Source organism: Aythya ferina (genome assembly GCF_964211825.1).
Source record: "Aythya ferina genome assembly, chromosome: 2".
Taxonomy (NCBI): domain Eukaryota; kingdom Metazoa; phylum Chordata; class Aves; order Anseriformes; family Anatidae; genus Aythya; species Aythya ferina.
The window spans coordinates 99900343-99917842 of record NC_140297.1 but is presented as its reverse complement, the minus strand read 5'-3'; the positions used below and the strand labels follow the sequence as shown (position 1 = coordinate 99917842).

General features: G+C 38.5%; 1 protein-coding gene across 6 annotated transcripts in view; it reads left to right on the top strand.

Annotated features, from left to right (window-relative positions):
- The window catches only part of ZNF407 (zinc finger protein 407), a 335386-nt gene that overhangs the window by 121008 nt on the left and 196878 nt on the right, over positions 1-17500 (top strand). For all 6 annotated transcript variants that reach the window (XM_084508877.1, XM_084508878.1, XM_084508879.1 and 3 more), the window contains one exon: positions 11964-12038. In XM_084508877.1, the coding sequence (XP_084365003.1) occupies positions 11964-12038 (75 nt within the window). The remainder of the gene's footprint in view (positions 1-11963; positions 12039-17500) is intronic.

The window sequence follows — 17500 nt, the reverse complement described above, 5'->3', positions numbered from 1 at the left end:
GTGCCATAATGTGAGACAGTTTGGTAGTCTGTAGGGCTTGTGGAGTGCATAAGAGTCTTTCTGGTCTGCGTATCATGGTTTCCTCTAAGAGTCACTGTTGCTTTCTTCAGCCAGCCTCATCCCCTTCCAGTGGCAAGAGGAGGAGGTTGTTACAAGTCTCAGATTTTGGGGGACCGGAGAGAATAAGACTCCAACTGAGACTGAAAACTCCAGAACAAGCTTTTATTTATGCTAACTACTAACCAAGGTATCTTTTAACAATGAAAAATCAAGCATTAATCACATTAAACCATTAAACATAGCGGCCAGGTATCAGGACTACAGTACAGTGGATCTGATGACAGTGTTTCATAGTTCTTGGTCTCTGAGGTAGGGATGGCCAGGTAGGAGGTAGGTAGGTAGGATGGCCAGGTTTGAGAGCCCTTGTACATATTGGGTGTCCTCATTTTTCGTTGTGCTCCAAACACATTTGGGTGTACACAAATACCAGATGATTTTTTTTGATTTTTTTTTTTTTTTTTTTGATTGAAACCCCTGTGATCCAAAGGCTTTCTATCTTTTGTCCTAGGCAGGAACCAGTCTGTTCTGATTTGGCCAGGCTGTTCTTACTGGCTCATCCATATAGATGGCACTTCTGATTGTTACAGATTAGGTACTGCTGTCTTTGTTTTACTATTTTTATGCAGTTGCAGCTCCTATGATGAGCAGATATTCTGAAATATTTTGCTTTCTACCTTAAGTCAAACAGCATTGTAGAAAGTATACTTGTAAGGCAAAAAGGATGTGCTTTACAACTGTGTATGTTTTTACAACTGAATTTAAGTCTCAGGAATAAACAAATCAACCAGGACTTGCTCTTCTATGTCAAGCAAAGACCTAGGGCAAGTTTCTCACTACTGTCACAGACCGAGCACGCTGCAGACTCTCAGTTCCAGTCACCATCTATCACCAGCAGCGTTTTCAAATTGCGGGTAAATTGTCAATAAAAATTGCGTATGACTTCTGATTGTGTGTGACTTCTGAGCAGTTCAGTCATCAGACAGTGACCAATTTATTCATCTCATTCCTTTCTTTGTACCCGGCAACTTTGCAAAAGACCACAGGCACTGGATCTCCTGAACTGACTGAGTTATGTATGGTGGCACTGCTACTACAGGCCCTATATGTTTACCAGCCTGCAATCAACTATCTTTAGATATGTTTTGATTTCCTTTAAAGACAGGCAACAGCCTTGTCTTTTGTTGACAAGGATTTCACTGTTAAGATAGCTGTTCCCATACAAGCTCTGCTCAAACCTGGTAACTCAGTCTGCAGTGCAATTTCTAAACAGCTAAAAAGAAGGTACGGCATCTAAAGTGACGTTTTGTTCAGGAAGAGCAAAAGATTATAATTAAGTATATTTGTTTGGGTTTATCCTTTTTAAGTAGAAATTAACTGAAACATCTTTATTATGAGATATTCTTGGAGGTCAGTTGTTGCACTTGCAACCTGTGCAGTCTTTGCTCCTTAGAACTGCCAGACAGCTCTGTTGAAACTGATGGCAGAAGGTCAGATATTTCCCTAACAACTCCCAGGACACTGAGAGATGTGGTTTACCTGGCTTTCCCAAAAGCTTGGGAGCACTTGGAAGAATTTCCCAGTTCAAGCATTAGTCTGTTCATCCTACCATGTGCGTATATGTACTGACTGGCTCAGGTTTCCCTTCTAACATTCACCTTTTCATGAGCATGAGCCCTCTGTATGTTGCCAATGCCCGTCTCAGTGATATGGCCAAGCTTCTGGAAGCCAAGTCTCTCATCATCCAGGCAGAACTCACTATGCTTTTGTAGAATTCCCCCTCAAATCTGAGGCACCGAGAGTTGAAACGAGCAGCACATGGCAGGTATTCCTGGCTCTGCCCAGTGCTGCTGTGCAGCAACCCAGCGGCTGGTGGTTGGCTCTCCTACGCAGGACATACCTGGGTTGCTCCTGCCAGTCTCTGAAAATCAATTGCAAAGAGAAGTAACTTCCATGGCTGCATACACCTACTGTTTTCATGGTGACAAAATTTGGAAATCACAGTGCTATTAAGAGAGCGAACTAATTTCATAGCCTGCACTGTCTTTCCTAGACATTTCTCCTACTGAGAATGTAGATTTGCAGGGTTCATAAAGACTGAAGACCTGTCCGTCCAGTAGAGTATTGGGATTTTATTGGTGCTCCTCCAGACTCCCTTGCTGTTAGTGCTCATGTACCAAAGATCATAGCAGAATCCAGATGAGCTGCTCGAAACCAATCTGTCTGCATCTCACTATCTAGATGTGTCTGTGCCAGCCTCTCTTTTGCATGGCAATAGGTGCATGTCTAACATAAGACCACGAACATGGTACATGCAAATCTTGCTTTAGAGTGTTTATCCATCTACCCATCACTCATACTGGCGGTACTCTGCAGATACTCAGATGCAGGTGCCCATTACTGCTGGTAGACACTGGACAACGTGCCTGGAGATACAGCCTCTCACTGATTTCAGCCATCCAAACGATGGTGAGGCCTGTACCTCGCATCAGCTGGGGACGTCACTCTGATGATCTGAGAGCACCGTGTTTGCAGTCCTTTGAAAAACGCAATGACCCATCAGTGTCCTGAAATCAAGGAGAGCAGACATTTTAGGGCTGACGCTGGCAGATAGTGACAGGAAATATCCTTGCCATTCTTCGTCCTGAAGCAGATCAGTGTCACATATCTTTCCAGACGCAAGGTGGGGATAGCTGGAACTGAAGCCTCCTGCACCAAGCTGTAGCTGTGCCGATAGGTGAAGTCCTGAACGTGCTGGGAAATGGATCGTGGGCAAGGAGACACAACGATGTCTAAAAGGAGGGAGGGACGGGGAAAGGGAGGGAACAGTTATGGGAATGCTGGATGTACACACTGTGAGAAAAGAGAGGAAACGAGCAATTTCTTGGTGCCAAAATTGGTAGGTGCCCTATACGTAGCTGAAATCCTCGATTTATGTTGAAAGAGTTCCTAGAGCCTTATTTAGCATAACAAGGATGTTCTCCGGTATTGTCGTGTTTCTGGATGTTGATGGTAATCTGTTTTAGTGTAAACACTAAGCCTAAGGTGGCATTTCAGAAGTTAGAGAGGCTGTGTGCTGGTAGGCTGAGAGGCTGGGAGCGGTACTGCAGAAAGCATTGTGAGTCTTTTTTTTTTTTTTTTGTCTTTTTTTCATACTTTGTGCAGCTGTTAGATTATGAAACACCTGTTAGAGGTGACAGTTACAGATGTTTGATACCCAATGAAAATTAATAGAACATGTGATTCTTTTAGCTTAGAAGTGATTTGGTAAGGTGTGTTTAGAAATGTAATTACACAGTGCTGCTGTCTACCATTATCACTTAACATTCATTAACTCCTCTGAATATTGAAACAAACATTTCTTGTAGCGGTACTAATTTTCTCATGTATTTGTTAGGTGATTTCCTGACAGAGTGAACACCTTCTGACTTCAAAGTTTTTGCCACTGTTCAGCTATTTTTAGTCTGCTCATTAAGCAAACAAAATATGTAGAGAGCCATTTGTTTACTCCCTGTTATCAGTTTACAAATCTACTGTACAAGCAATCTCTTATTTATTTCAGTTTTTACTGCTTAATCTTCAATTTGACTTCATAACAGAATTGCGGACACTTAGACGGACAGTGGCTCAATTCAACTTCAGTAGGAAAGTTCAGGTTTAAAACAAAAATAAAGTATTTTATTACATTTTATTTTGCTTGAGAAGAATACCCAGTTGCACATTGTTCAAGAAGATTGTTATTTTTAGTAATGGTGCATGAACAACTTCAGCTTCATTACTATACATAGGTGTTTGGGGAAAATTAAAAGAGGTGTGCATTTCCTAAAATTGATTGCTTTTTTTTTTTTTGTCTGACCCATTTCACTGGTCATTAATTTTTAGTTTATTCATGGATGATATTTTGCTTTGAATTTTAGATCCTTCCAAACTCCTTATATGTGGACAGGACGGGGGGGCAACAGGATCCGACCACTTGAAAACTCCCTTGTGTTTATTTGAGATAGCATAAGTACTTTAAGAAAAGATACGTTTATTGTTTTTAGAGAAATCCTGTAGAAAATTACTTCAAGCTGACTGGTATTTGCCTCGGTTTGCATGCTTTTGAGGCTACAGACAGCAGATGTGATCTTCGGATGGTACTTTATTGTGGTCTTGTGAAATGGATAATTCTTTGGGCCCTGTTCTGACACTTTTTATGTACGCACATCTGAAACTGTATTGAGGGTGTTCTGAATGATCCAAAGCATATTGTTTTTATATATAATATCAAGCAGCATCATTTATTGAAGTATTTGTCCATGCTTAACCATACAGACCAGTTTGTGCACTTTGAGCCATGCGGTGAGATTCTTTTGAAGCATCTAAGCCCCGTTTTCAGCAACGAGTTACAGCCTAAGCAGTGCAGTCGCTTTCTGCCTCCTTTAATGAGGCAAAGTGTGTGGCTCCTGAAAACCATTCTCAGTGCACAGAAGCTGTACTGAACGTCAGGTACAGAAGCTGTACAGCTGTACGCTGTGTGTCTGAGTTTGGCTCATTCGTTCATCTTCTATCAAGGGGTGCTTTTAGTGTTGAAAAATAATGATAATAATAAATACAGTTAAGAATGAATCAACTTACAGGAAACCTTTCTGTTTTAGTTGCAAAATAAGTGACTTCAGGTGAGGCACATAATTTGTGAACAAGTGAGCTCCGTCAAGAGAGGAAGTAAAGTAGATACGACCAACGTTCTCTCTTTTGGCTGCTGTCCCTGCAATGACAGACTAATTTCTGTCATTGATGGTTTACATTAAATACGTCTCTTAAAAGAGAGGAAGTCAGAGGACTAGGCAACTTTGATCTTTCCAGGTCAGTTTGAGAGCAGCAGGAGAGGATATTTTTGTTTTATTCAGTTTTGTTTTCTCTTCCTTTGTGCCCAGCTCTTTTATGCCAGAATACATAAAAGCAGATAATTGTGCTCGTTGCTACTACTTTATGGCCACGAGACTAATAATTCTTTTGCATCTTGAGGGACACGGATTGGTGGCAGAAAGCAACAAGAATATGTTGAGGGATTTTTCTCTCTTCTGGATGATAGATGCAGGAATATGCAGGAACAACACAGCCGATTGATTGATAGTGCGCAACTCATCCATAATGATCTGTCTGATATAGCAGTAAATTATTCTTGAGATTGATGCAGGTCATTGAACAGCACATTGACAATCCTGTTGTCTGTCAGCCTATTCAAAGCGAGTCAGGAACAGTAGCTGCTGTGATATTCAAGTCTACCTTGGGTGCAAGCTATGTACAGGTGTTCCACTAATGCGATAATACAAGTTGGTCTTTTTTCATTTTTTTTTTTTCTTTTTTATTTTGTTGTTAGGCTTCTTGGTTTCATTGCTAGTTCAGTCCAAGTAATAGCAAAATTGGTATGAGGTACTTTTAGAAGAGAAGGTTGTATTCGGTTGCACTGATGATTGCATAGTCCCATAAAATCTGGTTTTGAAAATGCTGGGTTTTGAACTTTGGCAATAAAACATCTCCGTGGAAAAGTTAATAAAGAATTGAACTGCATACCAGATTGTTGCATGGCAAAGTGTAAAAATAATAATTATAATAAAAAAAAAAGTTTCAAACTTAAGGCAGAAAGGCTGATAATTCTCGGAAATGTAAAGTTTTGGTTTGAGTCTGTAGGTTCTATGAATTATTGTGGGCCTATAGTGCTCTGGTCCTTGTCATGTTGGTGAGGGCAAAGTTGTCCTTATTTGCCTTTTCTGGTTTCCCTTTTCAAGAGAAAAAGTTTGCATTTTCCAGTCTGCCAAGTCGCTTGCACTTGAAGATGGGGAGGAAGGAGCTACACATGCCAGGTGTATGCGCTTTACTTTTCAGTTTAATCGGTAGTGTTAGTGAGGGTGGAGTATAACATAAAGTAGCCATATCCTTCTTTAACACATGGGGTCAGCAGGGAGTGTAAGCCAGCACGTCACAGCACTCTCAGCATTGCAGACTGAGTGATTACACATGACTTGTTAACCTTCTGAAACGCTATTGATTATTTTACCTTAAGAAGAATCGTCATAATTGCAAGCTGGAAGTGAAAAGACCTGCCTCGTTTGGCTGCTAAATGAGTCAGCTGGAAATCCCAGCTTTCCTGCGCCGGGTTCTAGGACTTGACGTCCTGTCACTGAGGGCATGAAGTTTTTCAGATATTTGGATGTTTTCCACACTAGACTTCGCCCTGCCAGATATTTAGTCGAACCTGACATCCTGTCACAAAGGGCATGAAGCCTTTCAGACTACTGGATATCTTCCACACCAGCCTCAGCCCTGCCAGATACTTTCTTTTAAATTGAGTCCCTTGCGCACGGTCATGCAAGAGAGTTATCAGCACCCCGGTCTGGACCTTTCAGAATCAGCAAACATCCCCGAATGATGGACTTGAAGAAATTCCCAGGAATTTAGACTTTTGATGCATGGAAAAAAAGATCACTTGTTTATAGAAAACCATTGCTTTCTGGGCACTTCCACCTTTTCCTCTGCCTTCTTGTTCCTGAAGCTGACCTGCTGAATGCAAAATCCTGCCTGAGAGATGAGATGCGGCTAGCAACTTTTTATATAAACAAAAGATTTTAAAAACTTAGTTTTAAATCCCTGTAGACTGTTAAGTTTTGTTTGACCAAATGCTGACTTGAATGCGTATGTGTTTATATGTAGAACAGGTACAAATACGTAACTGCACATACAAGTTTTATTCAACACACCAAAATTCGTGTGGGTCATGATATTTGAGAAGCTGGACTATTTCTTTTTTTTTATTAACTGATACCCCTGGTGGCATGACTCCATATGAATCACTCATTCAGCTATAAACAATTAAGGCTTATAGTGCATTTCAAGATGCTATAAGGAGCAAGGGTACTTCATGCCTGGAATAAGAGCCACCTGAGTCTGCGTTATTGTTTACTTGCCTAAATGTACCTTCCCCTTCCTCAGCATGATTGATGCAGTTTGCCTCAGATGAAGGGACAGGAATTCAAGCGCAGATCATGGAAAGCAAAAGCCGATGCAGACAGAATAATGCATTATTTCTTCATATTTTGTGATGGTGCATAAAAGTTTTGGAGATCCTTGTTCTTCTTATTCCTTGAAGCTGTCAGATCTCCCATGTAATATATCAAGAACAGAAAACTATCCCATCTTTTCTGAGTGCCCCAAACCTATGAGAAAAACAAGATAAAATATATAAATACTAATAATTTGAAAATAGTAACATTCTATTTTACTTCAGAAAATAATAAGAAAAATACTTTCGAGGCTCTTTCTAAAGCATCTTGTATACATGGGGCCTGTACGCTTCATGCAGTAGCTTAATCATATTCTCAGAGTTAAACTCAGAGATAAAGAGGTTCTGGACAGTTTAAAGGAGATGTAAAGGATGTTGAGAATATGAATAAAGGATAGGTATTCATTGTTGTTCTCCTGGACTTCTCTGCCGTCACTGAACACTGCTGTCTGTAAGATAAATTCCCAGAGAGCAGTTGCCGAGAGCTGTGTATCCATTGCAAAGTGATTTAAAATTGCTCTTCAACCGCCGGGTACCTCATTTGTAGAGTCCCACCGAAATAAATCGTGGTGCTGGTCCCCTTCCGCAGTTGGGTTACGAGACGGCTGGCCTGTTGGCATGAATCCAGGTGACTTTTTGGTGGAGGTAAGATGTGATGTAGCTCCTTCCCTGGAGCGAGGCCAATGCTGAGCGGCAGGCGCGCAGGAAATACGGGACCATCGCAGATTTCGTGACGCTACGGTCCCGAATGCTGGTTTGGGTTTGCGTTTGTTTTCTTTAACGTGGCTTTCCGCTAACGGAGCAATGTATGTATTAAGAAGAAAAAAGCTTTTTAGAGATTCAAAACATATTAAAACCTAGAATCTTCTGCCCTCTCAAAATAAGACACTTCACAGAGCACAGTTCTCTCCCTGCGGAGAGTATGAGAGAACAGACAATACATGACAGATTATTCATTTTCCTTGGGTACTGTGATGATAAACATTGCACATGCTGAAGAACTTGTATTACACTAGAATGAAAAGTGGAAGTCAAGATTGTCCAATATGTTTCTTTATTCCCAGAATTAGAATTCCCTTTGTTTCTTTTGTACATTAAAATATGCTTTTATAACTGAAGACAAGTCTTTGGAGGCTCCTAAATCAGTTACAGACTTTCTCAGAGTGAGTCCAAGAGCTGTTTAAAGGCTGCCATGGAATACGAGTGGACACGTTCCTGCAAAGCCACAACTCTTCTAAACTGAAAACAGAATATTCTTCAAGCTTATTTTGGGAAAGGTGCTTGTATATTTATGATTGAAAATTATTTTTATTTATAGCTCATGTGTAAAAAACTGTCCATAGGGAGTGTGGATACTGTTGGAAAGCTCTTTTGTCATTTTTCAACTTGGTTTTAATTTAACCTGAATTTTGAACATAGAGCGCATATTTTGGGGGATTTTGCTAGCTTGGAGCCAAAGTAGTTGAAAATCACTAAGAAGATTAAAAAAAAAAAGACACAAAACAAACAATAACAAAACCACAAACGACAACAACAACAATACAACCACCAGAATGCCACTGCAAGCAAATAAAATCCTGCATACTCATCTTTTCCAGCAGTCTTCCTATTGAATGGGGGCAGCTCTCGCTGACCATGGCTTGGACGTATATGATGAACATTTCTGCCCTAAGACACTTGCTCCTTGGGGGAGCAGCTGGCAGTGACTGCTCATCTTCATGTGGGTTGTGGATGAGGATGTTTAGATGAGATTTTATAAAAATGATTTTAGGCCTATAGTATGGCCTGCTTTGCTGCTGGCTTGTACTGGAAACAATAGAAGAAAGGCTACTACAGGTTTTTCCTACTCCCTCTTGATGCATTTCTGAAACCAGTTAATTTCTAGCATTTGAACATTTTTTTTTTCTTTTCTTTTTTAATTCTAGTAGAAACAATCAACCAACCAACCAAAACAAACAAACAAACAAAAAGAAAAAACAGCAACAACAACAAAAAACACAGCAGGGAAACCCAAACTGGTGGTTACTGCATTTTGTGGAAGGATTCTCCCTGATATTAAGATACATTGCAGCAACGTATTTTGAACGCATTAACTCCTTGTGTCCTTAATGGTGCCAGACAGACTTCCCTTAAGATTCATTTCAAAAGAGCAGGGCTAAGTCACGTCTAACTATCCAGTTTTGGCAGTATCTTAGGGGTAACTGATTTACTTTCATGTTGGTGAGTCAGTGGTGGAGAGAAAAACATTATTTTTTGATTCCTAGTTCAGTAATTGGTGGGAAATCTGGAATTACTGAACGTACTGAAAACACTTTTTGAGGTTACCTTTTAAAGCCAGCAAGCACTTGATACCACCTCTCCCTTAAGATCCCCTGTAGGGGTTGATACGCATCAACAAATGGTTTCCACACCTGTCTTGTTATCATGTTGTCCTCAAATACAACACCCCAATCAAGATATTTAGACTTTGCTTTTATTTTAAGGAAAAATATCTTTTCTCTGATGTCTGTTCCTTGGTAAAAATTTTTGAATTTCATTCTTAATTTCTTATGGAGGTAGCAACTTTGGTTTTATTTCCACGCCTGTTTCTGCTAACTGGGTGCCTGTTCCTGAGCTGTGCTGAGTGCTCTAAGCTTGCACAAGGACAGGCTGTGCTCTTCAGTATGAAGTCTTCAAGCATTGCATTAAGGAGCTTAAACTGCTAGTAGGCGCTGAGACTTCCATGGAGTCAGTCTTCGTTTTATTTGTGCTGTGTAGCAGCAGCAAAATGGATCCTCAGAACCAAGGTGCAAAAGATGGGAAGCAGCTAATGGGAGATGAATTGCTTCAAATTATTAACAAGGCCTTTGTCTTTGATTTTAGAGGAAGGTAGTTCTGTCTGTGCCCACTATAGATGCACTGTAAAGAAACGTTTGGCTTTTGTTTGGGAGCTTCAAGTATACAGACTCTAAAAAAAAATAAAAATCATCTTCCCTAGAAATACCATGTAGTTGGTTGGGACCTTTGCCTATCATGTGGTGTAAGGACACTTTGCCATGTAAACCACAAAGTGCCTTTAGAACTTTGATTTCACGTTATCCTTTCATGGTAATATTTTTATTTTTCTTTTAGAGAAGGGTCGGTTTGTAACAGAAAGTAGAAATATTATTGAATCAGTTAGGTACGTTTCACAGCTGCGAAGAAATGGCTATTGTTTCTGCTGAAAAGCAAGAGAGCAGCATGTTTTCAATGCCTTGTGCTGTTATCAGAACACATGATTTTATTTTGTTACAATTATTTTCCCTATGTACAGTAATTCTGATGACACTTGAATAGTAATGATGGTGGCAGTGTGATAGATTATCCACAGATGTAATGATTGGGTTGCTAGATTTGTAAATTGCGTAGGGGAAAGTATTTAAGGTATTTCTCATATCTTTTTGTAAAAATAATGAAGTCACTATCATTTAAATAAGACAAAATTATATTCTTTTACCCTAAAGGATGCACAAGAGAGATTCTCTGTAATAATGTGAAAGTGCCCAAAGTAGATCAGACATGGAGAAACTACATTATCATATTTGTAAAGGAAAAGTACTCTTTCTTGGCTTTTGTGGCTCATCCATGCCATAATGCTACAGTGTTTTTTACAGTCCTTCCATTGTCCATTACTGCAAACATGTCCAGATGAATTCAGCATTTAATGCTAAAAATCTTATAACATGCCAGTTTGATTTGTAGCCCTTCATATCATGGAATGCTAATTAAAATCATATTTTTGCATATGTCATGCCTTTCATGTACATATGCAAATAGAGTCTATTGCCTTTCAGCTATTAGTAATTAACTTTATGAAGGACAGCTGTAATACATAATTAACAAAAATGTTTGCAAGCCCTTTTCACACTGAAAGTTACAGTGGTATGATTTTTGCTTATCAAGAGAAGTGCTTTAGTTTGAAGCTTTGGTCTGATATCTAAATTGTTTGAAGCAGTCATGTGACATAATTAAACTGATGTTCAGGTCTTATCAGCAGCAGAAGGGTACTCCATAGGTTCCCGTCTGTTTCTGTACATATATCACCAAAATGAAATTAAATTATCTGTGTTTTGTTTGGTGCAAACGTAACAGCAGGTAGTGTAAACGTTGCTGCTGTTGTTGATGCCTTGAACAATGTCTTGCCAGTTTGAATACTATTCCCACTCCAAATGTAGTCACAAACGTGTGCTTCACCTTTTCCCTTCCCTTTTTCACAAGGCTATAAAATAACTAAGGCTATTAATTTGTTTCCATGTATATCTCTTTAAATAATTAATACAATGGACTTTGTCCAGACATAAGCAGTGATTAAAGCATCTGATCTTGCTGTATTTTTTTATTACTCTCATTAAAAAAATGGAACTACGTATATGAAGAAAGGTTGCAGGATGGGCCCATTAAGCTTAAATAAATTCAAAGGTGTAGCTAATACTGTATTAGTTTTTAACATGAGAAAATGCATATTTAGGCAAATGCCTATTTAAGCGAAAAAGACTGTATTCTCACTATATTATATAAGGTGTTCTAATGTGCAAAGGGAAGCAGAAGCAGTTTTTCTATTTTTTGACCAATGATGTATGGTTATGATTGCTTATTTGGAATAGAGATACCCAAGTGACTACAACCTGAAGAAAATGTGTCATCACAGAATGGACTCCCAGAAGTAATTTGTAGTCCAAAATGGGTGGTTTTGTTTGTTCGTTTGTTTGTTTGTTTCTTGGTTTTTAATTTTGCAATTAGTAAAATATGCTCGAATGAATGCTCAAAACAGAAAAAGTCAGTATTAAAAAAAAAAAAGTATTAAAAACACTAATTTTCCTGTTTTTTGTATGTGTTTGTTTGACAGGGTGGCCTTTGTGATGAAGAAGCATTTGAACACTCATTTACTGGGCAAGCATGGAGTTGGCACACCCAAAGAAAGGTAAGTCACTTTATTTGTTTTTTTCTCATATTACCTCATATCATTCACATAATATGTGTTACCTGGAATATTTATCGTACCCAAAATGAAATCGCCTGGACTTTTAGCTCAGCTATAACTACAGAGAGAGCTAACATGCTTAAATGGTCTGCTAGCATGGTGCTTATGACACATTTGGAGGGCTCAATGGAAAAATTGCTGTAGAAAGCAACTATATGCAAAATTTTGCAACTTTGGGGGCTGGTTTTCAGCAGGTGATATTATTTTCTCAACATTTCCATTTCCTCTCCATGTACAAAATCACCTATTTTTTTTCCTCTTGTGCCTTGCTGCTGCCTAAAATGGCTTTCTGAAATTTATGTTGATTACTGAGGTCAAAGTCACAGAGGAATTAAAAACAGTTTCCTCGGTGCTGGGCAGGAACAGAGATCTGTGGTTTTGACTTTGTAAAAAACATTATTTCATTTTTCAATCTATGTGCAGTTACTTAGTTGAAAACTTTGTGAGAGAGAGAGAGAGAGAGAAAACAAGTCATTTTTTTCTATGGTTTAAAATGTAACCATGTTTTGCAAGCTAAACGGCACTTTGCAGAAAAGAAGAGTTTGCCTCAGATTTATTAGCCATATTGTGGTGTAACTATTGGCATTCCACTGAATTTCGGAGGTAATTTGAAACCTGGATGTTTTCTGGATGGCCAAAAGATGGCATATTCCCTCTCCATCTGGGTAAATGGATGTATCCCACCTGCCGGGTTCATTGCTGGGCACTTGATTCTGTTTCGAGTATGACCACCTTGTAACTCATTCTTCCAGTGTAAGATTTTATAAATAAAGCTTATTTCCTGTTTTTAATACAAAAGAAGAAGAAAATGAATAGTAGTTATGAGTTGTAGGAGACCACTGGAATACTCTTCCTGAGTCATGTTCATTTCCTGTTAAAGACACTGGGGATGGTAGCTGCTTAGAGTCTTTCCTCACAAGTTCATCAAACTTAAATCATGGAGTCACCAAAGAGCAGAGTTTCGAATTAACAGTCCATATACACCTTTTGTTTGACTAAGCACAGTTTAAGCACTGCTTATATTCTTTATGAGATTGCCTTTCCAAAATGCTTAACCTGAATTTCCGTAACACGCGGCTCTTTGAAGAGTTTTGAGATATTCTTTTTCATTTAAAATGTAGAAGAATGCATTGGAACAAGAGTAACAGTTTCATAAAATCAGGTATCGTATTAAAGTTTATGCTGGTTTTCTGTTGTTGTACAGCAACACTTGCAAAGACAAAAAAAAAAAAAAAAAAAGGTTTTGCTCTGGTGTTTTGTTTGATACTGGAAATGTTCGGTACCAGTGTTCTTTTATAAGGGGATATTTACTATGTAATCATCCTAAATACAACACAGAGAGCACTTCCGTTACCCTAGTGAACATGTGCGCAATAAAGGGTGCATACAATAGATATCCAAATATAGTGTCTTAACCAGAGAAACATATTTTTAGCGATCATCTTGGAATGGATTCCCAAGCAAGCAGGATGCTGGCTTTTGTTTCTATATTTCATCTGAAGGTTGCCTGGCTGTTTCTGTTTTCCCCATTTCTTCCCCTATTCCTCAAAGGCTTTTAGCCTGGCCCTCCAGCATAGCAGGAGGAGGAGGAGAAGAAGAAGGGGTCCCTCCCTGCCACCTCTCCAGGCAGTGGCAGGTTCATAGCCCTGGCAGCTCCGGCTGCCCTGGGAGCAAGAAACCAAGCTTTGTCCTGCAGCCTCAGTGCCCCATCCGCAGCTGCACACCCCTGGGCCAGCATAACAAGAGATATCTGAGTGACTTCATGCTCTCTTCATCTGAAATTTCTTCATCTGTCTGGTGGATGTTTATTACCTGCAGTACCTTTTTAGCCGGCATTTCTTCAGCTTAACATAGAGCAACCTATAATGGTAGTGACAGAGCTACAACAACAGTGTAATTATCTAGGAACTGTCCTTCACTGGTGATTGTGGATGTTTAAGCCACGTGATCAAGTGCAGTAAATACCAAAGCACTGTTGCTTTCCTTTCCACCTTTCCCTTCCCATTATGGGAGAGTTTGTTGCCTTTTAATGGCTTTAGGAACCAAAGAAATCCTTCTTCAGCACGTTAAAGCATCACTTTGGGTATAAACATATTCTAAATTAAGTTATGTAGTTTTCTTACCTATTTAAAACATTAATGCCTTGATTATAATTTTGCAAGCTTGCTATATTTTAATTTCTCTAGGACAATATAATCAGTTTATTCTTTATGTTTTGAATTTGATTCTGCTCTCTGATACATTGCATATTATAGCAAATACTAATAGAAGCTAGCTAAATAGGCTGTGACAATTAAATTAATAATGCATTTTATTTGCAAGTGTTTAGTCTTTGTGGTTTGACTGATATATGCAAAGATGGTAATTTATTAAAAGTAAATTCATGTAATTGTACTACAGAGTTTGATGGACCAAAAAAAGTTGTCAGCATGACTATCATCAAAAACAGAAAATTGAAATAAGTTCAAAAGGGTGCTTGAAAAATATTTTTATACACCTTGAGAAATTGATCCCTTTTTAAGAAACTTCTCAGCAAAGAATTTTCGGTGACAAACATTGAGTTCTGAGAGGGGGAGAAAAAAATAACATTTACATTTAGTGAAGCAGTACTGAACTAGTGTGACTTACTCTCTCTTGCTTTCCATAACCCATAACTATAGCTTTTTTTTTTTTTTTTTTTTGTATCCACAAAAGGGAGATGTTATGGAGGCTGTGGCGGTGTTTGCATATGCAGATATGGAAAACAAGCATAATTCATAATAAGATTGCTACTGAAACATCTTTTGTTTCAAGTTTTTCTTTTTTTTTTTTTTTTTTTTTTTAAGGGGGCAAATGTTATGCAGCTGCAAATCACAGAAGCTTAAAAAAATAGTCTTGTTGTGAAATGTCTTCACATTTTAGCCACAAAGAAACCTACTGCCTAGTCCATTATGGTCATTACCATTTAATAGCTAACTCAAAAGTGGAATGTTTTAACACAAAAATTCCTCTAAGGTATTTTTTCCTGTTATTGGAACTGTGATACTGATTTACTGTCAACTTGAATGTGTCTCAAAACTGGCATGTTATCTGCTAAGTCCAAGGCCAGTACATATTTGGTACTTCAGTGTCAGTAATCTTCATGGGACCTATAACTATATCTTATTGGCAGGATAAATCTTTGGCTACACCTTTATTGTGTCTCGGAGACAATGTGGTTGAGGACGAGGTGAATGCATCCGTAGTGTTAATGGTGCTGAGTCCCAATTTCTGTTAGAAATTATGTTACTTAGGTGTAAACTGAGGCAAAGCAGGAGACACTGAGATGATTCATCACTGAGTTTAGGATACACAAAAATATGAGCAAGAAAATAAAAATAAATCACTAAGTCACTCATCAGTGAGACAGAATTTTGCCGCTACTAAGGACAACTCTGGATTTAGAATTCTTTCATACAGAAACACATTTATCTTTTGTACATGTTTTTTCAGTAGAACTTTATTATTTTACAACATGCATTTTACAGTAAAGAAGACTTTGTTAACTAGGATTCTATCTGATGCTTCTGTTTAAACTATTTTTATATAAGTATGCCACAGAAAGGCCTTAACTGACAGTTGTTTAATTACCTCATTTTCCCTGTGAATTTTAAATGATGAGTTGCCTCTGAAATAACTTTCTGCATATGAGTAGTACCATTGAATCAAATAGGATCATTCATATGTATATATATATATATATAAAGTTTCTTGGATCAAAAGTATGTGTTGAACTGCAATCTGTGTTCCAAGACATTTTCTGCAAAGGTCATTAATAATATGTTTGTTTTTGTAAGGTCATTCTGGCATATTTTCACGTGCTTTAAAAATGGGATACAGTGTTAGCACTTTAAATGTGGGAGAAAAATAACTAATGATAGACAGAGAAATACTTCGATAGGTTTTAGAGAACTAGGGGAAAATTTTGACCAGAAATTGCAGCACACTCTGAGTCCATACTCCTTTTGCCAGAAATTTGCCTGTGTTTTCCAAGATCCAAAGATATCATTGTGGTTGAGTGATGCCACCACCATTATTATTGGTGGACTTGTCTCTGAGATCTCAAAAGTCATTAATAGGATATTTGAAAGCTGCCAGTTTCTACAGGAAATTAAAAGTTACATTCCTTGGTATAAGTGACAGGCCTAGCTACAGCTATGATTTTCAGTGTACTTGTATAAGACCACATGTATTCTGGAATATCAAATGCTACTAACATGTGTGGTACAGCTATCCTGAAACGTATGAGACTGCATGGTATGTCATTAGCAGGCATTATTGAGGTCTGAAAGAAAAGTAGCCAGGAAAAATGAATGGGGATTTGATGTTCTGTAAACTCTTTAGAAAGCTTGCCTCATGCTGTTTTGTAATAAATTACAATGTCCTGATATTTCCATTTTGGAGGTAAAACTAGAAGTGAATGAAGTCTTTCAGCCCAACTCTCTTTTACTTTATTGAATTTCCAATTTTCTCTTGAGACTTTTGTGTTTGAGTAGAGAAATTTCTGATAATAACTACTTGATATGCCTATCTTTGATAATATTACTACATTAAGTAAAAAAGATTGAGATGATGTTACAGCAGATTTGGGGAAAACAGGTGACAAAAGTCATAGGATGCTACGTCATGCATACAAATGTATATGTATGTAATCATCTAATAACTTGTGTTGTGAAAGAATGAATTCTTTAAATGACTGTCTCACAGAAAGATTTGCAGTTAGAGGTGATGGTGGTGGTACACACTGATACATAAACAAGAAGCTCCCCATAACCACTGGTAGGTAACATGCTTGGTCTGGCCATCAAGCCTTGTGATCACTTTTTACTGCTTCTTGCTAATAATTTTGAGCTTTCGCAACAGAAACTTAACATTACTAGTTTAATTGGATGGGAATGAAAAATATACTTAATTGATCATTTCCTTCAAATGGCTCAAAAAATACCTTGGAGAGTTGCTGTGGAAAAGGATCTATCAGGAAGGAAATGCTGCTTTTCCTTCAAGTTTTGCTAGCGTGAATCGCAGCTGAGCGGCGGAGAGCGGACAGGACTCAATGTTTTAGCACCGGTTCAGAGCTAAAATTTTACTCAAGATCTCCATCAAGCTCTCAGTATTTTGGTTACTTTCTTAAGCTTTGAAAGCAGCATTTTGCTGTGGAGCTCATCTGCTGGTTTGTGCTGTAGTGTGTCAGAATGTGAACGTAGGTATGGGCTCAACATCCACTGCATCATGAGTCTGATTACCTGCCGGTGGCCAACACAAGAAGTGTGAGGAAGCCTTTAGGGCTGGCAGCAGCTGATGTGCCCTCAAGTCACAGCTAACTTTCCTCTTGGCTTCTTGTCTGTACGCCCATACTATGCGTTTGCTTCGCAACAAAGGAGAGA